General features: G+C 33.0%; 5 protein-coding genes across 10 annotated transcripts; 2 read left to right on the top strand and 3 right to left on the bottom strand.

Annotated features, from left to right (window-relative positions):
- The first annotated feature begins 1,852 nt into the window (after positions 1 to 1,852).
- On the top strand, positions 1,853 to 6,549 carry LOC18050569 (alpha-dioxygenase 1). Its single transcript, XM_006446379.2, has 10 exons — positions 1,853 to 1,966; positions 2,112 to 2,378; positions 3,723 to 3,872; positions 4,096 to 4,229; positions 4,348 to 4,561; positions 4,653 to 4,798; positions 5,067 to 5,294; positions 5,479 to 5,681; positions 5,797 to 6,040; positions 6,154 to 6,549. Exons 1-10 carry the CDS (start codon positions 1,859 to 1,861, stop codon positions 6,377 to 6,379), a joined length of 1,920 nt encoding a protein of 639 aa, XP_006446442.1. The 5' UTR covers positions 1,853 to 1,858; the 3' UTR covers positions 6,380 to 6,549.
- Positions 6,550 to 7,896: 1,347 nt separating this feature from the next.
- LOC18050568 (13 kDa ribonucleoprotein-associated protein) lies at positions 7,897 to 10,368 on the bottom strand. Of its 3 annotated transcripts, none has more exons than XM_006446378.2 (5): positions 10,201 to 10,360; positions 9,975 to 10,095; positions 9,769 to 9,872; positions 8,282 to 8,416; positions 7,897 to 8,180 (listed from the first exon to the last, which is right to left on the bottom strand). In XM_006446378.2, the coding sequence occupies exons 1-5, from the start codon at positions 10,201 to 10,203 to the stop codon at positions 8,154 to 8,156; spliced, it is 390 nt and encodes a 129-aa protein (XP_006446441.1). In that variant the 5' UTR covers positions 10,204 to 10,360; the 3' UTR covers positions 7,897 to 8,153. The 3 variants fall into 3 exon arrangements, 2 of the variants coding, with proteins under 2 accessions (XP_006446441.1, XP_024045930.1); XR_002907044.1 differs by lacking the exon at positions 7,897 to 8,180 and adding an exon at positions 8,882 to 9,142 and having other exon boundaries at positions 8,331 to 8,416; positions 10,201 to 10,368; XM_024190162.1 differs by lacking the exons at positions 7,897 to 8,180; positions 8,282 to 8,416 and adding an exon at positions 8,425 to 9,142 and having other exon boundaries at positions 10,201 to 10,368.
- Positions 10,369 to 10,963: 595 nt separating this feature from the next.
- Positions 10,964 to 14,505, top strand: LOC18050567. Of its 4 annotated transcripts, none has more exons than XM_024191807.1 (2): positions 10,964 to 11,825; positions 14,382 to 14,505. In XM_024191807.1, exons 1-2 carry the CDS (start codon positions 11,322 to 11,324, stop codon positions 14,415 to 14,417), a joined length of 540 nt encoding a protein of 179 aa, XP_024047575.1. In that variant the 5' UTR covers positions 10,964 to 11,321; the 3' UTR covers positions 14,418 to 14,505. The 4 variants fall into 4 exon arrangements, with proteins under 4 accessions (XP_024047575.1, XP_024047574.1, XP_024047576.1 ...); XM_024191806.1 differs by lacking the exon at positions 14,382 to 14,505 and adding an exon at positions 13,428 to 13,492; XM_024191808.1 differs by lacking the exon at positions 14,382 to 14,505 and adding an exon at positions 12,591 to 12,669.
- A 41-nt stretch (positions 14,506 to 14,546) lies between these two features.
- LOC18050566 (protein ALTERED XYLOGLUCAN 4-like) lies at positions 14,547 to 15,729 on the bottom strand. The gene is made up of 4 exons (XM_024190719.1): positions 15,510 to 15,729; positions 14,955 to 15,238; positions 14,710 to 14,842; positions 14,547 to 14,593 (listed from the first exon to the last, which is right to left on the bottom strand). The coding sequence occupies exons 1-4, from the start codon at positions 15,727 to 15,729 to the stop codon at positions 14,547 to 14,549; spliced, it is 684 nt and encodes a 227-aa protein (XP_024046487.1).
- A 1,435-nt stretch (positions 15,730 to 17,164) lies between these two features.
- LOC18050565 (protein ALTERED XYLOGLUCAN 4-like) lies at positions 17,165 to 19,966 on the bottom strand. The gene is made up of 3 exons (XM_006446375.2): positions 19,765 to 19,966; positions 19,343 to 19,635; positions 17,165 to 18,070 (listed from the first exon to the last, which is right to left on the bottom strand). Exons 1-3 carry the CDS (start codon positions 19,955 to 19,957, stop codon positions 17,291 to 17,293), a joined length of 1,266 nt encoding a protein of 421 aa, XP_006446438.1. The 5' UTR covers positions 19,958 to 19,966; the 3' UTR covers positions 17,165 to 17,290.
- Between the last annotated feature and the right edge of the window lie 3,538 nt (positions 19,967 to 23,504).

Here is a 23,504-nt window from a genome sequence, read left to right as displayed (position 1 = left end):
CCTTCATTAAAAGATCATCATCATTATCTTTACATTCACCTTTTGTCAGTGAAATTGAAATATTGATGTCCACGTGTTACTCTCTTATTGGCTGTTGTTAAGTAAAGTTGTTTGAAAATCACTTGTTTAGACCCCTAGGGAATTATTGATCATAATAAATAACATTATTTTATTAACTAGTTAAGTAAATGATAATTAATATGCTGAATATATAAAACACCTTCTTCATTTTTTTCTAACATAGTTTCTTCAGTTACCAATTGAATAAAAATGTTTTATTTTAAATTAATGATTATTCACCAATCCTAATAGTTATGATATTGGTAATTGTATGATTAAGTCTTGTTCGAAACTTGAGAATACAACTGCGTTAATTATTTGTTGGGAGAGTTTTGCTGCCTTAGTGGTCCTACCCGGCTCAAATTTGGATTAGTTAGGGTCTAATATGATATTCAAATATCAGATGGTTTAATACACCAAAAAAAAATCTTATTTCTATAGATGACTGAAAATTCTAACGGCGTCAAGTGAAATAAGGATGAAAAGGCTATACACACACATATATATATAGTTATATAGTTACTTTTTTATTAGAAATTAATTTATAGCTACTTACTTTGCAATAACTGTTATAGTGTTGCAAAATTTACGGAGCTAATATTTTATGTAATAATTATATACTTTTTTCTTTTTAACCTTAACGCCTAAAATATTAACTCTATAAAATTTGACCATCCTAGAATTTCAATCCTCTTCGGCCATGACGATAGCTTGAATTTCATCTGAAGGAGCGTGAACTCTTCATGAAATTTTTTCTTCGGTGTGACGATTGGGTTAGAGGAAAAAAATCCCTGAACTTTGAACTTTCACCTCCATTTACCATTTATTCAGTGGCGCATGAGAAATTCATAATTTGAAATGCAATAAATTGATAGTTTATGCCAAATAACGTACGTACGCACGCATAAAATTTGTGATTTAGAACGTGAAATTAACTTAAAATCTGAAACACAAAAATATTAATATGTAAAATTAACACATTAGTAACTTTAACTCATTTGTATCATAATAAATTACTAACCCCTTAAAGTAGAGTGTGAGGACTTATGAAATATTTAAATGTTGTAGTTTTTAAACTACAACTATTTAACTACAATACTAAATAGGACATTAAGTAATTGTGCGTTGTTTGAAATTAAACACATCTATTTTTTGGATGCTTACTTTTCTCGTCTCTTCTTAATCTTTATATGTGCGCACACAGCAATTACAATGCCAAATGTCAAAAGTCAAAACACGGGCTAGAATTATTAGTTACCGCGCATCTTATAGAAAGCGAGATTATTGACATTAAATGACGTGATCTTAATTATCAATTTATCTTATAAAAGAATTATTTTAGTCAATAAACTCATTTTGTTTTCCTGATCAATGAAAATAAAATCAGTTGACTTTTAAGAGACCATTTGCCAAAGTAGCATTACTGATAAAAATTTGTAGGGAATAGCGAAAGATATAAAAAAGTTTAAAGTTACCAAATCTTTAAATCTGAGTATGTAGAATCTGATATAATACCTTTTTTGGGGAAAAAAAAGAAAGAAAATCAAGTCGTTTCAACTTTAGCTAATCAACGTTGGCGCCTAGCTAGGCTTCCAAGTTCCATCGACATTTTCAACATCTGATCAATGAGGAATTCTAGAATAAAAAGAAGAAACCCAATGATCAACAGAATAATATTTTTTAAGCACAAGCACTCAATTGAAATAGTCATCTCTCTTGCTTCTATATAAGCAAACGAAAGCATGTCTTTAGAAGAGTGTATCTAAACAATACTGCGTTTAAATCTCTGTAAATTAAAATGGAATTTCTGAAGAATCTTTTTACAGCACCTCTGCATCGTTTCATCCACAAAGACTTCCATGAAGTTGTCTCCAGGATGACTCTCATCGACAAATTTCTCTTCCTCGTAAACTATCTCTCTCTTCATGCTTGCATGCAGCCTCTAACTATTTTAGTTTGTTAAACATTAATAATATTGACTGTCATTCTTATATTTTGTTGTTGAATTTTTGGTTTCTTATTATTTATGTGTGGTGCTGAGGCATATGCAGATTGTGCACTCCATGGATAAGCTGGGAATATTATGGCACCGGTTGCCCGTGTTTGTTGGTTTATTTTATCTGGGACTTCGACGACACCTTCACCAGGAGTACAACTTGTTCAACGTCGGGAAAACCCCGGCAGGTGTTCGGTTTAATCCGGCGGATTATCCGTACCGGACCGCCAATGGCGAATATAACGATCCCTTCAATGAAGGAGCTGGCAGTGAAGGAACTTTCTTTGGGAGGAATATTCTCCCTGCTGATCAGAAACACAAGGTATATACATATATATCCAACAACAATATTAATAATGATACATGTACAAACTGTTTTATAAATTTTCTTTTACAATTTGAGGTGGCGGCTTACGTGAAAATAATCAATCCCTTAAACATTATGTAAATCGCCACTCAGATTGTATAAGAAAGTTTGTACAACAATTTTGTAGATGTATAATTATTATAATATTAAACACGCAATCTACAAACTACTTCCCCAAGGATTTAGCCGTATGATTTTTAACATCTTTATTTAATTGGCTACTAAAAATCAAATTATAAAAAGGTCGGTTAAATAATTTATCTATATGAACGTCGCCTACCCTTCTATCTCTAAAAAAAAAAAAATATACCAACTACTTAAATTGAACCCAAAACAGTTGTTAAATATGAGTCATGAACAGTAGACAGCGGGAAACCAAAGCCAATTTAGAATGAAGTTAAACATTGATTGGTTTTGACACAATTATTTTTGGTTTGTGGTTCAACTTATTTAAATATTATATATTAGATTTTTGAAGCATGAATTAAGATAGCATCATTCTTTTTCTTTTTAATTTTCAGTAAAAATATAAACAGATTTTAATTATAGTAAAAATATAATTTATATTTCGTAGAATTCAATTTTTTTCTTTTTTTACTCTTTATTGGGCGTAGTATGACATTGGATTGGATTGTAGATAATGATTTTATCATTAAGAATAGAATAATTAATTAACTATTTCTATATTTATTCAACCATTAATTTGCCTAAATTAGTACAAACGAAAACTAATGAAATATTTATATATTTTTTTCATTATAGTATGCATTTTATTCAATTACATATTTATATATTTTATATCAATATCATTTTGATTTTATAGTTATTTAAATCAGCATGAAATTAAATATTAAATAATAATTTCAACAAATTAGTTTTTCATCTATAAAAAAGGAAAAATGATAATTACACCCCCAAGGTTTAAGAAAATGATCATCTACAGCACCGAGTTTTCAATAAGAGACACCAAAATCTTTTCTTGACCATGAAAATTTTGACTTCAAAAATTTCGAATAAGTACAAATATAACATAAATGAAGTATATCCTCTATTTGGAGGCTTAAATAAGAACCCTTTGAGAATTCAAATCAAAGTTTCGACCTGCATCTCAAAGAATTTCATCATTTGATTTTGAGTCAATGCCCCAGTGGTATAGAACATTCACATAAAACATGTTATATTGATTTTAAAATTACATAATACATCCTATAAATGTAACAGCATCGTTCAAGTACAGTAACAATAAAAATATATCTCATATTTTAAGTTCAATCTAATCATGACTTTAATTTGACGCAGCTTCTGAAACCAGATCCATTGGTAGTTGCCACAAAATTTCTATCACGAAGAAGTTTCAAAGACACAGGAAAGCAATTTAATATGATAGCAGCTACTTGGATTCAGTTTATGATACATGATTGGATTGATCATTTGGAAGATACCAATCAGGTTTGTAAATTTTAATTACTATATACATGATTGGATTGATCATTTGACAGCAAGACCTAGCTCTTTAGATCGACACTTAGGTCTGGGTTATAACAACGAAGAGGGAGGGGGATATTACAGTTTTTTTTTTTTTAATATGGCATTTCCTGAAAGTATTTAAAAATACAGTTAAAGAAATTATTTTGTCCGGAAATTAAATTAACAATAATAATGGTATGTATAGGTTGAGCTGGTGGCGCCCAGAGAAGTGGCAGACAAATGCCCTCTTAGTTCATTCAAATTCTACAAGACAAAGGAGGTTCCAACCGGCTTTTATGAAATCAAAGAGGGCCACTTGAACGTTCGTACTCCCTGGTGGTAAGAAATCATTAATTAATATAACAGGAGATGTTCATGTATAAATCGAAATTTAAAATTGAGTGAATCGATCATAAATTGAGATTGAATCGATATTGTTGCATGCACATGCATGAAGGGATGGAAGTGGTATATACGGAAGCAACGCAGAGAGATTGCATAAATTGAGGACTTTCAAGGACGGGAAGCTGAAGATAGCAAAAGATGGGCTTCTTCTCCATGACCAAAACGGAGTTGCTGTAACAGGAGATGTTCGCAATACTTGGGCTGGTCTCTCAACATTACAGGCTCTTTTCGTTAAAGAGCACAATGCAGTTTGTGACGCCCTCAAGGTTCGTGTGTAAAATTAATTGAATAAATATACGCACATCTCTTGTTAATTAAAAATATTATTATAAGTTTTGGTTGAAATATACTTTTCAGAGGGAAGATCCAGATTTGGGAGATGAAGAGCTTTACCGCCATGCAAGGCTAGTGACTTCAGCTGTGATTGCTAAAGTTCATACCATTGATTGGACTGTGGAGCTCCTCAAAACCGACACCCTGCTTGCGGGGATGCGGATCAACTGGTAAATTACTTTTCAACAATGAACCATCAATTGCTTTATAGCGACACCCTTGATTTGACAAAATGATCATGTAAATTCCTTTATTCTCAGATGATTACGTAGACTCTTTTAAGAGAATTGTTTTACGTGACTAAAATGATCCAACAGTAATTTACAAGGGTATTAATTAACAAAGTGTTTCTTTTTCTTTTCCCATTGTATGTGGTATTAATGTTAGGAATTTAATTAATTAATTAATTAATTAATTTTTTTTTGATATCTTGTGCAGGTATGGAATTCTGGGAAAGAAATTCAAAGACACATTTGGGCACGTTGGAGGAGCCATCTTGGGAGGCTTTGTGGGCATGAAGAAGCCTGAAAATCATGGGGTCCCTTACTCATTGACCGAGGAATTCACCAGCGTTTACCGCATGCACGCGCTTCTACCAGATACCCTCAATCTCAGGGACATCGACGCGCAACCGGGACCCAATAAATCTCCTCCGTCGGCTGAGAAGTAAGCATATGTATTGTTATCTATTCACAGTGCTTTAGCGACACCCTAAAGTAGTGTACACCATTTCTATCACTGTAAAGGAGTGAATATATGCTTTGTAAAGTTCAAACATCTGTACCTAAAAATGCCTCTCACATATGTGATTATATCTTTATTTATTTATTTGCTTTGCTTGTTCGAAAAGGGTGCCTATGGAAAATTTGGTTGGACACAAGGGAGAAAAGGCCTTATCAGCCATTGGATTTGAGAAGCGAATAGTTTCAATGGGTCACCAAGCTTGTGGGGCATTGGAGCTTTGGAATTATCCTCTCTGGCTAAGGGACCTTATTCCGCAAAATACGGACGGCACGGATAGGCCTGATCATGTGGACCTACCAGCTCTTGAAGGTAATAGATATATCAGCTGATGATCTCAACCGTTCCTTTCATGAAGTGATTGATAGCTCGTGGCAGGCAAGGTAACTAATCAAAATTGGCTGCTTATGATGATGCATGCGTGCAGTATACAGGGACAGGGAGAGAAAAGTTGCTAGGTACAATGAGTTCCGTAGGGCTCTGCTCTTAATTCCTATCTCCAAGTGGGAAGATCTGACGGAGGATAAGGAAGCGATTGAAGTGCTTAATGAAGTGTACGGTGACGATGTTGAAGAGCTTGACCTTCAAGTAGGCCTCATGGCAGAGAAAAAGATAAAGGGTTTCGCTATCAGCGAGACCGCTTTTGTAATCTTCCTATTGATGGCGTCCAGGTAATTAACTACTACACCAAGCGCTAATGTTAAAGAAACAGAACTCCACAGATATTATATATAATCGATGAGATATTATTGAAATGTGTGATGTGGCATCCATATATTTGCAGGAGACTTGAAGCCGACAGGTTCTTCACAAGCAGTTTCAATGAGGAGACATACACGAAGAAAGGACTTGAGTGGGTGAACACCACGGAGAGCCTGAAGGATGTATTGCATCGTCATTATCCTGAAATTACAGAGAAATGGATGAACTCGACAAGTGCTTTCTCGGTCTGGGACTCACCTCCAAATTCTCACAATCCCATCCCTCTTTATCTTCGCGTTCCTCAGTGAACCTCCAAATTAATTATGAAGCCACGCACATATTTGTTACGTATGTGGGAATTAATTCGAACCCTTTTAATGTATTTGTTTCATTTTTCGTTGATTGCCTTTGGTTATTATTCTTTGTGTACTTAATTGTTTCTGTATCTTGTAAAGCTGTTTGTGACAAACACCTTAATTTCATTATTCTACTGTTTGTGGTTTGCAATAATAAATGAAATGCTACTATTACTTGTCATAAAGTTTTATTACATTCACGACATGCGTTGCCTGGACGAACGAGTTTTTATATTTCAAAAGGTTGCGTTTTTAAATCATATTTCTTTGAATGTATGGAATTATGGAATTATTTCTTTATTATAACTCAAAAAGTTTTAAAAATATCACAAGTTGTCGAGTGCAACGAAAGATTCATCAATTAACATGATTTTCTTGGTTTTCTTGGGTTATATAGTAATATCTATAATGCAATTTTATCGTTCATGAATTAATATGGTAGCTTTTTACAAATTACAACACTCTCCAACTTTTACAAGGTATTTTAATAGGAAAAAGATTGTGACATTCCTGTGATTTACAGAATAGTAATGAAGACTATTATTTTCACAACGGTCACACGTCTCTTTTAAGTCAAACTTTAAGATCTATGTTATGATTTCGTAATATAAAATGGTATTTGCGTCCGTCCCAAGAAAAGGTTTTTGTGACCGATTCTGAGGAGAATTTTTCTTACCCAATTATAGTGTCTCTAATAATTTTGCTAAATTTTGAATTACTAAAATTCTCATCAAAATACTCATTATTTATCATGTTCGGGTAAAAATAATTTTACTCTTTGCACCCATTTGATTTGAAACCTTAATTTATCATTTAATATCTACCTAAATTTCATTATAAGCAAATAATATTCAATATGGAGATCAGATTGGTATTAAAAAAGGTGTGGAGCAAAGAAGTATGTTCTGTTCTGTCTACTCGAACCAAGCACACCTATCAACATGGCTTGCATAAAATACTTCAAGAAAAATTCTCTCACTTCTTTAAGAAAATACTTCAATAATAATTAAAATAATAATAATAATTAGTGTTATTTTTGTTGTTGCTATTATTATTACTACCACTATTATTATTGTTGTTGTTAATATTAAAACAACTCACAATTATTATAATAAATAATGATATAAATGACAATAATTAGCTAAGTGTATTTTAATAACTTAACACAGTTCATTCCGATTCCTAAACAAATTAAACACATGAACGAAAATACAACCCATTCCAATTTCGATTCCAACAACTTATTCTAATTTCTATTCCTCATTTTCAATCTAACACACTCTAATTCCAACTCATTCCAATTACCAATTGGTAAAAGCACCATAAGCTCTAAGGGGAAGAATTTTCAGATGCTAATGATAGATTTTAGCAGTAAGTTCTCAAAAGTGGAAAAACCATAATTCAACTTAATTTCAGAATCAGAAGGGAAAAAAAATAATTTCAAAATACCAAGTCTATTAGGGCTTGATTCACATTTAATCAATTAAGAAACTACATTTATATCTTTAACCAGTAAAAATTAATTTATTAAACAAGATATAAAAACAATTTATGGCATCATTCTCTGGTAAATATAATTCCCAAAAAAGAAAACATGGGAAATAAGAGTATGGAGATTACTGTTAGATGATTTCCTAGGGGCACAACTACTTCATCAGTCAAAGCCTCTAAAGGAGTAACCTCCATCCAAGAGGCCCATCACACTGAATATGAATCCTCTTATATTTCATATCAAGAGCTTTTCGATGGCATCCTGCATTTGGCAGAAAGCAAACTCAGTAAGCAGGATCAAAATGATTAATAAATTGATGATATTCAATAATATCGCTTGATGACAACTGAAAAGCAAATTACCTTCAGTTGTTGAATCTGAGTTTTCAGTTGGCTAGCCTCATTCGATGTCACAGAGCAAGCAACGACAGGTCTTGTAACCCCACATGCTCGGCCAAGAGCTTGTTTTGAAGGGACAAACACACAGGGAACATTATTCTGCCGAATTCAAATAAAAAAAGGTTATTTGGTTCTATAACCCAAGTTAAGCCATTAGGGGAAAAGGAAAACAGAAAACACATACATAAATAAAAGTAAAGGTTGGCTATAATCATGAAACCTAATTTTTGAAATTCAGCATTTCTTGGAATGAATCACAGCATTCATTTGGCTACAGTGCACAGAGAACACTTTAACTTGAACAGGCAGAAATACCAATCTCTCTAGGGAGAAAGCATACAGTACAACCATTGACAATCATAATGGCTCCCCCAACTTCCCATTGCAAACTCAAAATCTCGGTTAAAACCTTAAGTTTTCATTACAAACCCCAAATTATGTGTGTCATATGTTACAGGATTACACTATGCTAGGAAAGCTGAGGGCTCACCGTGTCAGTATCAAAAACTTGAGGGTTTAACTGAGAATTTGAGGTTTTCAATATTGAATGGGGTACCAACGTACCTGACAGCGGCTGTTCTGTAGACATGCCCCTCTTTAGGACCCATGAAAATATTTTCCAGCTGTAGAATGTAAGATGCTTTGTCCTTGATTAAACAATGTTGATTTTGCATGCTGATTCCATGATTAACATTCTACGGAATGAACACCTTGTAGCCTATAATATAGGGGTTCAAAAATATTTGTAAGTGTCTCAAACAAAAACCTTCCGACACCAGGTAAAAGACGCTTTGTCCTTGCATCTACCAGGGTTTGGAATTGCAACTGTAAAAATATCAACAAAAAAAAATTCCAATTTTTCAAAAGTATAAACATTCCAAAGGGGCTGAAGTTTATAGTGACACAAATAAAATTCACAAGCTATCAATGATCCTATAGTGAGTTCCTGTTTTCATATGTCGCTTGCTGAAAGTCTTAATAAGCACACTATATCCTATTTTCATATTATGGGTATGAGGACAAGAAGTACTAGTTTTGATAATGATATCAAACAATAAGCTTCCGAATAGTTCCAATATAATGCAAATGCATTCCAACATGCATGGTTCTCAAATTACAACAAGTGACGTGTGGCATCCTCCAAATGGACAATGAACCAAGGGAAGAAAAACAACTTAAAAAGAGAGAAAAACATTAGACCGATATGCACTCAAAGTCTCAAACAAACATTTAGACTCTCTATGAAGCATGAAGACATGGCCAAACCATTCCATTATTTAAAATCTCACCTGTATTACACATGGTAACCATTTAACTATTCTAACTAAAATAAAAGGGTCAATAGCATCTAACAAAAGTTAAAATTTGAGAAACCTAAGAAATTAATTTATGTAATCAACCATTATTTGCAAAAAATAAATAATTAAAAAATAAAATAAAATAAAATAAACCTTGTCTTCAGCTAGCAGGGGAAGATGAAGAAGAATCTCAAGAGGCTCAGTATCAGCAGCCATCACAATAAATTCGGAAGTACCCCTGTTAAGAGTCTTGGTTGCTGAAATGAAAATCATTCATATCAAAAATATATATATATATATATATATTTTAGGGTTCAAAGAACACAAATATATATTTATTAAATAAGTGAAAAGCAAACCTTCATTGGCGCCCTTTTTGAGTAGCTTGTAGTTGGCAGCTTGTTGAACAAGATCCATTATTGTAATTGTCAGATGTGAATCTGCCAATGGGTACGCCTTCGAGTTTACGGATTCTCCGCTCTGCAAATTCAATTAAAAATAAAACAAAAAACAAAAAACAAATTGGCAAAAATTACTTCAGGGAAAAAAAATGAATCTTTAAGAATTTGCGGGAGAAGAAGATACCATTTTCGAGCAGATAACGCAGAGCCGCAGAGGGTGGTTAGGGTTTTGAACGAAAAACGACCAGAGCACTGAATTGGCCACCGGGGTTTATTAATTATCAATTTATCATGCAACTCTCTAAACGTTTGTTTATTTTATTTTTATTTAAAAATGAAAATATAATTTATTTTGCTACATTTTAATCGGGCAGTTAGTTAATTAATTAATTTCTATATTTGCATTTGGATGGTTGTATACTAATATTGTCATTTTATTAGTGCTACTTATGTTAAGAAAAAAACTCCAGTTGTCCCTTATCTTCTAGTTTATGAGTATTAAGTTTAAATATACCATAATTATGTCAGTGCATGTGGAGTCACTCGGCCTTTGATCAGTTGATTAGATATTTCTTGAAAATTAATGAGTTGAAGGTTTAAATAGTATTTTGTAAAAATTGATGTGAGTGGTAGGTTTTTTTTGAATATTAATAAAAATTAAAATTTTGTATAAAATTTTATGTAAATTATTACATTAAAATAGATATGTAAACTAATTTTAATAATATTTAATAATATAAATTATAGTACGCGACTAGCATCATGTAATAAAAAAATTGTTATGAGTGTTAAATTTAAATATTTTTTAGTTGGGATATTTATTAATTCTTCAATAAGTATTTAATATTAATTAATATTAAAATGTATAATTATTTTTAAAAAATTGAGAATGTAAATTATAATGTCACATTTTAAAAGGAATTTAAAAAAAAAAATGTTATCGAGACTCGTGCATATTTTCATTATTCTCCGTCGCTATAGCTATTCGCAATTTTCACATCCTCATTTGTTTCCCTTCTCAATATTTTCTTTTTGTTTTGATTTCTATAAATTATTTATTAATTAATAAACCACCTGCGCATCACTTCAATTTCCACTCTTAACTTTTTCATTGCTACTACTCAGATCTCAATTTTCGATTTCTGGGTATTCTCAGATCCCTATTTTAGCTTCTGCGTTTCTTTAGCTCCTCCTCATTATCTCAATTTGGTTCTTTGTCTACCCTTTTGATTTTCACTTTTTTTTTTCAATTGGGTACTATTGGATCTCAAATTGGGCATTTGGGTACTCATAAATTTGCCTCAAATGTCACAAGGTTATGCAATCGAGCTGTATTTCGATCCAGCTTTAGAAAACCAAGTGTTGAAAGCATGGAACGTGTTGGCCCGCCGCCAAATCAGTACTCAACTCATTGAAATCGAATCACGACCTCACATAACGCTCTTTTCGAGCCCCACTATAGAGCCAGCGAAGCTTGAATCAATCATCAAGATTCATGCTTCAAAGCAAGAGCCACTCCCCTTATGTTTATCAACAATCGGCAGCTTCTGCAACGACAACAATGTCTTGTTTCTTGCACCCACGCCTTCAATTCCGCTACTTCAGTTCCAGTCTCAGCTTTGCGAAGCTTTCAAAAGAGAAGGGATCGAGTGTGGCGACGAGTTTCGTCCCGAAAATTGGATTCCTTATTGTCCTGTTGCTCAGGAAGTGCCCAAGACAAGAATGGCTGAGGCCTTTTGTGTTTTGAGGGAATTGAAGTTACCTGTCACTGGCTACGCAATGGATATTGGGTTGGTGGAGTATTCCCCTGTGCGTGAGTTATTCTCTTTTGCGCTTGGTAACAATGCTGAAGCATGAGTTATTTCATTCGGCCTTATATAATATGTTAATTTGATGTTGGTAGTTCTATATAAGTTGAATGTCCTACTTATTTGGTTTCAACTCATATGAATGATGGAAGCAAGAGCACCTGGTTGGAGAATTGCAGTTTATGGGTTCTCAAAAGTAGTTGCAATTTGACTTATGTTTATCTTATATTGTTTTTAGGCATTTTGAAAGCTATATTATTACATGCTCATCTGATTTCCATGGTTAGTCATTAGTGGGAGAATCCATTTGCTATGATTTTTGGACGTTTAGTGAAATCAGACATGGCCATCCTTTTCTTATTTGGTTTGGGGAGCTCTTGTAGAAAATGATGCCTAGTGTTCCTTCATGCAATCCTTAGTCAGTTGATTCCAGAAAGCAATAAAACCATCCGAACTACGTGATACCTGTTTTATGGTTGGTGTTTAGCACACAGTCACTCTTTTATTCTTGTTTTCCAGGCATTAATTCTTTATTCATTGCTTAAACCCTTAGTAAATGTGATGTTCAGAAATTTTCCTAGATTCCCACTTCCTCATATTCAGGTAAACCTCTACATTGCTGTACTCATGCATTTTGACTTCATCTTCTCGGCATGTGCATGATGTTTTACATGTATTTGTCTATCGATCATTACTTTTCTTGAACCCAAATTGATGTTGTGACAACCACACCCACTTATTCTTACATGTAACTGCCATTCTACAGAATTTAACCAGCAACATTTGACTAACTGCTTCATTGCATGGAATGACCTCTGCTGGCGCATCTTTTGGTTCGTCTTTAAACTAGGAGTTATCAGAATATTTCATCCATAATTTCTAGTTTACCATAAAGAAATCGAATATGTTTTTGTAGGTTTCCAATGTGTACTCTATATGTAATTGTGGTTTACTTCAAGTTGCATTTTATGCACTGTTTTGCTCTGACTTAATATAGTGTGAGAATTTGATTAATGTCATCAGCAAAGAATTTAGGTCCATTAAACTTAGTATGATGAGCAATTTGCTGCTTTATAAGAAAGAAGTTAAGTTTCGCTGTCATGCTTGTGCATAATCCAACCGAAGAAGCACCTTGAGCTGCTTTGCTATGAATCATGCTTATTATTAATCTAACTTCTTTTTTTTCTCAAGAATGTAATTTGTGAGTCTTGGCCTAGCGGTAACAAACAAAAGAAGGAAGAAATATCTTTCACTTTTTTAATTTGGCAAATATAGATCTGTGTTATATTTTACAGTTTCTAGAACATGTCATCCTAGAATTATTTGCTAGGGATATTAGTTTTTTCATTTACTGAAGAGCCTTTCTTAGCTTTGGCTTCACTGTTTAGTGAAATCTGAGTTGAAATTTAGATGTAGGATGTGTAGCCTCGCAGCAAGGTATCTTTGTTTGGTAGCTTATCACAGATTTCTCAAGACTAGATTTTTTGATGGCCGGATAATGTAAATTGTGAATTGATCTGCTTTACTAGATTAATATGGTATTCAAATGAAATTCTAGTTCAAAGTTGTCAGACTGTCACCTAAGATGCTATCATATGTCCAGTCATGGGTTTGTTGTTGCAAGAAACTTTATTTGCCCATTTGTTAGGCAAGCCTTGTGGGAGAGAGCGGGAAAAAAAAGGTAGTCTTGGTCTATATCAGCAAGCAGATTGGAGCTGTTATAGATTTTTATTTATTTTTTCTTTTTAACCAGAACAAAAATTGTTTTATTCTTTTGTTGTTTGTTTGTTTCTGTTTCGTAGTGATGTGTCATTTCCCATTCCTATGATGTAAGTTAAGAGACATCAACCTGAAACGGCTGTTCTCGGCTGCTTGTTCTTACTATTATTTTGCTAGAAGCTTTGCTCAAAAAGTTAGACTTTGCATCATGTTTCTCACCATGTTAAAAAAGCGAATGACCAATGTAGATCATAGCGGTAACCATAAATCTGAAGGATGAGCCTTGGTGTTGCTCTATTACTTCAATTGCTCAGTTACTTAAATTGCTCAGAAATCAATGGGCATTTCTTTTGACAATTACATATAAATTACTGATTATAGACAATCAAAAGATTCTACATTTAAGTAATATTTTTAAACTATTTAGTATCATTCCATCTTTCGACAAGGATGATATATGTACGTTATGGAGGCTATTGATGACACTTGGTACATGCACTGTTCTTTTCTAATTACATTAGCTTTTTAAGCAACTAGACCAGTCTCAATTTCCAGAATCGCCATAAAAAATTCATTCCATGTATCGATGGGACCTGGCAAGCACCAATGAAGACAGTCTCTAAAATCTTTGTTCCGAAGGTTTCCCCAGTAGTCTCCAGGATGCCCATCAGGCCTCATCAGCATTGCTTTTGTTACATCCATTGCTACGAAGCTTTTACCCTGCTCTTTGCCTTCCTTCCCCATTCTTTCAGTCTCTTCTACTTGAATTTTCCTTATGTTCCAGGGTTCTCCTACCCAGATAATCTGTCTTTCATCACTAGGTTTTGTCCTATTGCAGATTCCGCCGGTATCCCAACTCCCATGCTCAAAATGAGTCGGTGAAAATGTCCTTACCACTGTCACTATGCCCCTGCACTCTTTACAGCCATTGATGTAGACGAGTGCTGTTCGGAGGGCCATTTGAATGGCACCGCTAGGGCTGACTTTGGTGACATTTGGTTCCTCACAGTCTACACATCCAACTACTGTGTCGCCTTTGTACAGGTAAATCTGTCGGAAGAACCAAAGCCCATTAGAGATGACAACATAGTCAATTGTTTGAAGGTTTGCGGTCCAATCTTCGTCAACCTTGTCAATTTGCAAATTATAAGCAGCGGATAACGAACCATTGATCATTCTCTGCTCTGCAGCTACAAGGAATCTGGACCAGAGATTCATGAGGATGAAGTCATGTTCAGGGAAGTGCCATATCCGGTTCTGTTCTGCTGAATCCTTGTAAACAAATTTCGGAACTTCCTCCTGAAGAACTAAAATGGAATAACTTGAATAAAGAGTTATTTTACATCTGCAGTTGCCAGGTAAGTTGAGGTTCAGGAAAATATATATGGACAGGGGTTTGTCATCTTATTACCTTAGACAATAAACACACGAGCGATTCCACTTGATTCATGCTAACGGAGTCGCCGATAAATGCCATTTTGTTTCCTCGAACCATATCCAGAAAAATCTTGGGATCGAACTTCGGAAGATTACAAGCATAAGGTTTCCACCTCCAGTTCAGAAAATCTCTATCCGTCCTCCCATGCAAGATGCAATTTCTTGCTTCGGGAATACAGCTTGAATTCTTATAATTAAAATCTCTGCGGTATTGTATCCAGCGACCCTCGTACAAGTTACAATTCAAAATCGCATTTCCTACAGAACAAAATCATTCATGCATAATTCAAAATTGTACCGTCTAGTACTCACGTTACAATTTACTAATCTTCATGCGTAGTAAATGTTGAGTCATGCTGAGGTTCGAATGCCCAAATTTTATAAAATTTGAATTTGAACTTGGATCAGAGTTGCACAAGATTATACCCTACAATTATTTTACACTGCTGTACAAATTCAAAATTCTAATTATTTAAATTTGAATTTTGTAAAATCCCGACATTCGGACCTAAACACCATTATTAATTACCTTCGGGTGGTTTGACAATGGGGGCACCCTTTTGTTGAATTTCTCGTTTGGAAACGGCCTCAAAAGGGTTTGGAAAGTAAAGGAAGAGGCTGAGAATTGTGGTTAAACATAGACAAGGCAACAAGAATGGAGCTAATCTCCCAGTGCTGAGACATCTCTCCCTTTCCTTTTTGCCGCCATGGAAAGGATCAAGTCTATCGAGAACGTTAGGAGCCTTCATTTTGAATGTGGATGTGGCCACCATGCAAACCAATAGACAAAAGAAATAAAAAACAATGGAGAATCTCTCTAATCTCTTCCTTTTAATTTTAGACAAACTTTTTAGAGCTAATGAAACAGCCACAGCAAGTGTGCTATGCCATGCAATTCTTTGGAGGGCCTTCGGTAGTTAAGCTAATTCCTCGGCGCAATATAATCTTTGTTTGGAAATTTCCCGTAAGAGTAGTAATTATGTTTAACATCTATTGAAGAATTTTATTTTAATACTGTCTCCTTACAATCATAAGTCCAAAGAGTAGTAATTACTGGGACTAACCTAAATCAGTTCTCCTATATTGGTATGTGGTTGAGTCTTGGATTCAAGTTTCATTGTCCAGATTTAATGATATTATCGTGTTGTTATGGTGGGACTGCAATCTTTTTCTTTTTCCAATTGAAATGTGGTTTTCACCTAGAATAACTGAGGTGGGTGGACTAGACCAGTCCGGTAAAATATCTCATATACTTCTTTATATCTTAGTGTATATCTATTTATTCTTCTTTTAATGTTGGAAAATTTACAAGGAATGTAGTCAATCTTTCTTATTGTTAGAATGTTAGGCGTTATTCTAATTTGGACTTGGAGTTTTTGGCATTGCCCTAAATATTGTGTTTGAGCCGAATATGGCCTTATATTCGCACCCTTCATAGAAATATCTTGTTAGTCATTTTTTACCTTTTAATACAATTATTAGCTAATTTCGACAAATTGGACAATTATATTAAGCAGAGTAAAAAGAAGCATGCACCAAAACTATTTTAGTTCTCTGTTGATGTTGACATGTGTTATTATTGATTTACTAGCGAAAATAGGGATAGAAACTCATTTAGTCCCTATATTTTAAGGTCATTATTTGTTTAGTTCCTGTATTTTTAAAAACACCTTAAAACATTTCTATTGTTACTTTTTGTTCATTTTACCTTACTTTTATAATATTATACTCTTATAATAATTTTTTTGAGACATTAATAAAAAAAATTAAATTATCAATTTAATCCCGAAAAATAAAATAATAACAAAAAGAATTTATATTAACCTTTATGGAATACTCTAATGAGGAGTTAAGATATTTTTTATTAATGTCCAAAAAATTATTAATTTCATTTTTTTACAATATTAATTTTTTTAACATAAATGAACTTGCACAAAAATTAATATATGTTATTTTTATTTTTATTTTATTTTTGAGATTAAGTTGGTATGTTTTTATTAATATATAAAAAATTATTATTATAAGAAAATAATACTGTAAAAGCAATGCAAACAGTAGAGATGTCAATAGTTTAATTACAAGAATATTTTGAGCCATTTTTAAAAATATAAAAACTATACGAACACTAATTTAAAAATATAAAGATTAAACGAGCTTTTACCCAAAAAAATAAAATATGGGTATAGACGAATAGGTATCAATTCCAGGGGGAAAAACAGCCAGTTGAATGGAATTTAATGTGTGTAAAACTAAAACATATATTATGTACCACATATGGCATCGGAAACTATCCTAACCCTGAATCCTTGATTAGCCACCAGCCCCCACTTTTGTAAGAACTTGTATCAACAAATCATTCCACACATCAATAGGCCCTGGTAAACACCAATGAACACAGTCATTGTAGCCCTTCATGTATTTGTTATCCCAAAAAGCACCAGGATGCCCATCCGGTCTCATTAGCATAGCCATGGTCACATCCAAAACTCCAAACATCTTGTTACCATCTGCAGCCTCCTCTCTGGCTCTTTCAATTTCTCTTTCCTGAACGTTTCTCAATTTCCACCTAAAATCTCCCAAATAATCTATATCTTTTTCACTGAAGGGGGATGTTCTGTTGCAGCTTCCTCCAGTGTCCCAAGCGCCGTGCTCAAAATGAGCTGGTGAAAATGTTCTAAACAATGCCAGCATCTTCCTCTTATTGCATTGCTTGCATTGGTTGATGTATCTGAGTATTGCACGGAATGCCAATCCAATGGCATCGAGAGGATCCATTGGTCGGACATTTGGTTCATTGCAGAATACGCATCCGATGACTTTGCCACCATCATGTACGTGAATTGGCCGAAAGAACCAATGTGCGGTTGAGATGATTGCATAGTCAACGTAGGGGAGGTCACTTGCCCATCTATCATCAACCTTGTCAAGGTACAAATCGTAAATGCCCGATGATGAACCATTGATCACTCTCTCCTCACCAAGAACGAGGAATTTGGACCAGAGAATTGAGAGTGTGAAGTCATGATCAGCAAAATACCATATCCGATGCCGGTCTTCAGAATCTTTGTAAGCATCAATTGGAACTTCTTCCTACAAAATATGTCAGCTGGTAAAAAAAAATGCATAATTATACGAAATAAATTCTTTAAAAAAAAAAGGCTTCCACAGTTATTTTACTATTATTTTCTCACTCTGAACTCTCAATGGGACAATGTCTTTCAAAAACTAAGTTTGGTTAATTTCCAACATTGAAAAGTCACATTTAACCTTTAACTGTAAAAATTTGATTATTAAAATTGTAAGTCAGCTGTGTATTAAGGTATTTTTTTTTAAAAAAAAGAAAAGGAATAAAAATGAGAAACATTAGAGATGTATAAAATTTTCCCTTGATTTAAAAAAAAAAAGAAGTAATTATGTGACACTATCCTACCTTTTCACTAATTCTATACAATAATGACAATAAGCATACAAACTTAGGATACAAATTGAGTCATTGCTCAATAGTTGACTTTATTATTTCATCATTTTTATTTTATGGGCAGTGTTTATTAAAATATATTATCAAATGACCCACTCAAAGAAAACATGAGCTAAGCTACAAAATTTTATGGAAACTTAATATTGGAAAAAACACTTATCACTTCTATCATCTTATTTTTTACAAATTTTCATTTTTAGGCCACATGGACCTCAAATTTCGTGTCATTGCATTCAAAATCTAAAATATTGTAATTATAATGTATATATAACACCTGTCTTCAGCTTTTCTTATTGATATAACACCATAATTACCACACGAAAGTGTAGTTTGATTCATATTCACAAAAGATTACAATAGATTACTTCATGGAAATGGAGAAGTACCCACAGATTCCAAATTCATTATGGAGCCTATTTTTGTTTGTGCAATTAATAAGAATCAAATCTTTAGCTGGTGCATGCGAAGCATACTTAAAACTATCACATTATAAGTTTACTTTTCCAGAAAGCATTTTAGAAGGCAAGCAATACAAGCAAAGGATATCAATATCTCGATATCAAATCAAACCACCACCTCATAAATTGCCCATAATTTTTTTTTACTTTCATCTCATTATTAATTATTTTTACAGTTTACATTATGCGCCGGGGCTAACCTACATTTACTGTTAACTTAAAACGACACAACTTCATGCGTTGGATTCCATGCATTACATTAAGTTATCAAAGGTAATCAATCACCACAAGAAAACTGAACCAAAAAACTTTGAATTAATTAAAATTATATTTGTTGGCACTGCATAAAAAGGTGTTATATATATATATATATAACTGGTGACTAAAATAAATATGAAAAAAAATAAAAAAGGAATTAAAAGTTACCTGTGATAGGAGACAGAGAAGGGATTCCATGTGGTTTCGAGCAACAGAGTCGCCAATGAAAGCAAGTTTTTTGCCACGAACAAAGGCGAGAAATTGCTTGGCATCAAACCTTGGGAGGTCACAATTGTGAGGTTTCCATCTCCAATTCAGAAAGTCAGTGTCTTTCCTCCCATGCCTGAAACAATTCTTTGATACCGGAATTGTTGGACAGCTCCAATTCGTGTACTGTGACCCTCTAAAATCTGGAACCCAACGCCCCTTGAACAAGTCACACTCCTCAACGTCAATTTTCTCTACAAATTAAACCCATTAACCAGTTAACAAATAATTCATTATTAACATCAACGCCTCAATATCATATACGTATGCATGTATGCGGACGCGGCCCCTGAAAATAAAGATTAAAGAATCAAAACACAAACCTCTCCCTTGATCATAATGGACACTACTTTTAGGCAAAATCTTTACAGAGCTTGGAGAGAATAGTAAGAAGAAACTGAAAACGGTTGTTAAAGCTAGAGAATAAAACAAGAAAGAACCCAGCCTTCCCATGCCACCATGGGCATTAATATAAAATTTATCTTGAGATAGACAAGAAGATGAAGACGACTTCATTTTTTTCCCTTTTACTGTAACCGAGAGCAAGTAATTGAAAAAAAAAAATGAATTTAGAAGAATAATTGGGATGCAAGATTTTCTGTGGCTATGTCCTTAAATTGTGAGGGAAACAGAAAATTGGTGTCAAGAAAGTCTATGGCTTTTTGTATACATACGTTAAAGTAAATGGTGGAAAAGCTTGCCGTATGATTGAGACACGTGGAGCCCTACAATGTGTACCAGCAAATTTACATCCATGCGATGAGCATTTTTAGTCAGTGGGCCTCAACTATTTATATACCTTATTTCACGGCGTAGTTTATTCAGCGTAGTTGGGGAAATTCGTGGCTCTTAATACTTTTTTTCCATCAATCTTTTAAATTCTACCTGTGGAATTTTTTTGTATGATCGTGGAAATTGGTTCTCATTCTGGGTCTTGTTAAGGTGCATCAGCTGTATTGTATATTCAAATAAAAAATTTTAAGTGTTTTTGGAGTATTTATTTTTTTTTCATTTATTACTTATAATTTGTATATTTTAATAAATCACGATACTTAAGTAGTAAATAATTAAACAATAATGCTTTAAGAAGTTCGTAATAAAATTTTCACTGTTCGTAAAATTAATAGTTACTATGCTATTGTTATGCGTAACATGCCCTTTTGTAACATACATGATAAAAATATAAATTATATATAAAACAGAGAAATTATCACCATTAACGAAAATATTATTATTAACAACAAAAAATTTGAATAGATGTACGGTACAGTGATACACCATAGACACTCACACCCTTTTTATAAAGTACAGAATCAATAACTTAGCTGGCAAATCGGGGCCGTTGAAGAGAAAGATCATTTACATTTTTTTATTATGATGATCATGACTTGAAGAATCAGGAACGGTCCATTCAGGGACCAGTTTATGTTTAGATTATATTAATAATTGCCGACATTCTTTAATTCTTTATAACAAAAGCGTTCTCTTAAGAGACGATTTGGTAAAAGCTTATGATTAAAAAGTTCATTACTTGGGGGGGGTCATCTCGAATCTCGACCGTCTATTTGAATTCAAAATTCTGAAAAATTGGCGATGGCTTCACGTGTACACGAGTTCATTATAAATATCAGATCCCGGAGGCAAAAGAATCAAGGAGAAAGCTATGGCTTTGGGTACATGCTTCTCACATCACATGCTCTGATTTCATCGTTGTTCAAATAAGGTGGTGACAACTTGCGCACCACACAAGTCATCCGACAAAGCTAATTTATTTATTTGTTTCCTTGTTTAGTTTGTTTTATTTGTCAAAAGTTATAATTTGAATTTGGGAGGGCCAATAAATGCCAAATTAAAAGGCAATATTTCTCAGCCAATCAAGGATTGATATTTTCTTGATAAGAATTACCAATTAAATCACTGCAATAAATTAGGGTTGTTGTGCAATTAAATGTTTAATTTTCTTTCGAAATTTTGTATCTTTATCTTGAAAAACTTGAATCATTTATGAGACCATTCTCGTCCAAGTTCCAAACATTTTAATGTTGTTTTCACAGTCCACAGAGTCTCACGTGTTCATACCAACTCATTTAATTGCATTGATAAGTACCTCCTTCCTTTTTTTTTACAAGAACATTTTATTGGATGAAAAGAAATTAGATATAATATATGCATAACACAATTAAATAAAAAAAATTCTCAAACATTAGCAAAAAGCAAAATTCAACAAGCTGATTAAATCTAAATTTAGGAATTCCACTAGCATCTAATGAGATAAGCGGTTGATTAAATAAAATGAAATCAGATATATTATATGCGTAACACAATAAAGAAAAAAGCTGCAAGCATTCGAGTAACTAAGGTCTTGTTTGCGATTGAAGTGCTGTAACTTTTAAACTACGTATGTTATGAATAAAAAAACTTTAACTGTAAAAATAAAAGTTAATAATATATAGTAAATAGAAATTTTAAATAATAATTTTGACAAAAATATTAAATATATAATAGATTTTCTATCATATAAGTGAAAAATCATATCAACAAAACTTTCAAGTTACAGCAGTTAGTGTTTATCAAATATTTTAGTACTGTAACTTTTAAGCTGTAATTGCCAACTTCAATCTCGAACGCACCCAAAATCTAAATTTGGGAAATCCATTAGCATTTATAGTAGATTTAAATTACCAAAATCACCCACAATCCGCAATGAATTTTTATTTTAAATTTTTAAAAAAGAACTGTTTGTTGCGAATTTTAACAATTATCAAACCTACACGCAACTTGTAGTAGACTTTTTGTGAGTTTTGTCATCTAAAACCACAAGTTAAAAAAGTACTCTTAGTAGTACATATAAAAATTAAATTTTATAATTCAAACTATAAATTTATAACAAATAAATAAAAAATCTGCATACAATACTCAATTCTAGATTTTATCAATGTACATAAGAAATTAAAATTTCAACATAAAACAAATACACAAAATATATTAATCTTACACAAAATATTTATGTTGTAGGTAAATCATCATCATTAATATGAATGCCTTACTCCATCTTATAATCAATACGCAAGTATCATTTATACTGTTAACACGTAAATTTGTACAACTATTATTAACAATTAATTAAACAAATAAAAACCAAACTTTAAGAAGCAATCATTAGGCTCAAGTCATTAAAGGAAAGCAAACAAAATCAATCAAACTCAAATAAAACATCAGTAATATTAAAATAAAAAAATTTTATTATTAAAATTGAAAATATAAATAATTAAAATAAAAAATACGAGTTGATAGATACTAGTATAAGTATCTGGTGGATTTTTTCTTAATATCAAACACGCCTGCAACCCATGATGAGTTTTTGCGAGTGAGATTGGGTGGCTTGGCGGGTAATTTTGCCATCCTTTGTTCTTTCCCTCTCTTGGCTAGGATTGTACGGGATTTAATGAAGGGTAATAAACACTTGAACAAGGGTTTTATATGAATAATGAAGGGGTGCGAATAGTCCAGCTCAATATTAAATCAAACAAGCCCATTATTAAAGAAAGGTAAGGCCGACATCCAGCAAATAGAAGCAGCTTTGAGCCCAAGTTCAAGCCCAAGGAATGAACTTCATCTTTGTGCAAATATGAGTCCGCATAAGGGAGTGGTACCATTGGCACCCTTTAAAATTCCTAATCAATCCCCGCCTTTATAATTACAATTTTGTCCCTACATAAATCTATAATCATAGACAAAAGAGAGTAGAACATCTTCTCCATAACTGTGAAACCAAAGCTCACTGACATTCCTCAAACTACATACTAATTGTTTAGATTCTGAAAGTTTTATTTTATTTTATTTTTTTTATTGTTAAGATCAAATCTCAAACTATCAATAACCAATAATCGTACTCATTAGTCATAATTTGATATTAATATTTCTCTTTTTTTTTCTGTTTTCTTTTGTTCTAAAGAGAAAGCGGGCTTGCAACAAAGAGAATATGAGTCCTATATAAAAACCTTTATTGGAGAGAATACCAAGAACACGAGATTAATAGCAGTGAGTGGATTGTTTGTATCAA

The sequence above is a fragment of the Citrus clementina genome, unplaced genomic scaffold (assembly GCF_000493195.1).
Source record: "Citrus clementina cultivar Clemenules unplaced genomic scaffold, Citrus_clementina_v1.0 scaffold_2, whole genome shotgun sequence".
In the NCBI taxonomy this organism is placed as follows: Eukaryota; Viridiplantae; Streptophyta; class Magnoliopsida; order Sapindales; family Rutaceae; genus Citrus; species Citrus x clementina.
The sequence above is the reverse complement of the archived record's forward strand: the minus strand, read 5'-3'. Positions and strand labels throughout refer to the sequence as shown.

Excerpts from the sequence above, each read along its gene's own strand:
- LOC18050568 (XM_006446378.2), bottom strand. Across the intron at positions 9,873-9,974 it reads CAAAAAGGGCGCCAATGAAG|CAACCAAGACTCTTAACAGG; the intron begins GTTTGCTTTTCA and ends TTTTCATTTCAG. Across the intron at positions 8,181-8,281 it reads CTCAGATTCAACAACTGAAG|GATGCCATCGAAAAGCTCTT; the intron begins GTAATTTGCTTT and ends TGCCAAATGCAG.
- LOC18050567 (XM_006446377.2), top strand. The coding sequence starts at position 11,322 with ATGTCACAAGGTTATGCAATCGAGCTGTATTTCGATCCAGCTTTAGAA.
- LOC18050569 (XM_006446379.2), top strand. The coding sequence starts at position 1,859 with ATGGAATTTCTGAAGAATCTTTTTACAGCACCTCTGCATCGTTTCATC. Across the intron at positions 2,379-3,722 it reads CTGCTGATCAGAAACACAAG|CTTCTGAAACCAGATCCATT; the intron begins GTATATACATAT and ends AATTTGACGCAG. Across the intron at positions 5,295-5,478 it reads TCTCCTCCGTCGGCTGAGAA|GGTGCCTATGGAAAATTTGG; the intron begins GTAAGCATATGT and ends TTGTTCGAAAAG.
- LOC18050566 (XM_024190719.1), bottom strand. The coding sequence starts at position 15,729 with ATGAAGGCTCCTAACGTTCTCGATAGACTTGATCCTTTCCATGGCGGC. Across the intron at positions 15,239-15,509 it reads CATTGTCAAACCACCCGAAG|GAAATGCGATTTTGAATTGT; the intron begins GTAATTAATAAT and ends TTTGTTCTGTAG. Across the intron at positions 14,843-14,954 it reads TCGTGTGTTTATTGTCTAAG|GAGGAAGTTCCGAAATTTGT; the intron begins GTAATAAGATGA and ends TTAGTTCTTCAG.
- LOC18050565 (XM_006446375.2), bottom strand. The coding sequence starts at position 19,957 with ATGAAGTCGTCTTCATCTTCTTGTCTATCTCAAGATAAATTTTATATT. Across the intron at positions 19,636-19,764 it reads CCATTATGATCAAGGGAGAG|AGAAAATTGACGTTGAGGAG; the intron begins GTTTGTGTTTTG and ends TTTAATTTGTAG. Across the intron at positions 18,071-19,342 it reads TTCTCTGTCTCCTATCACAG|GAAGAAGTTCCAATTGATGC; the intron begins GTAACTTTTAAT and ends CATATTTTGTAG.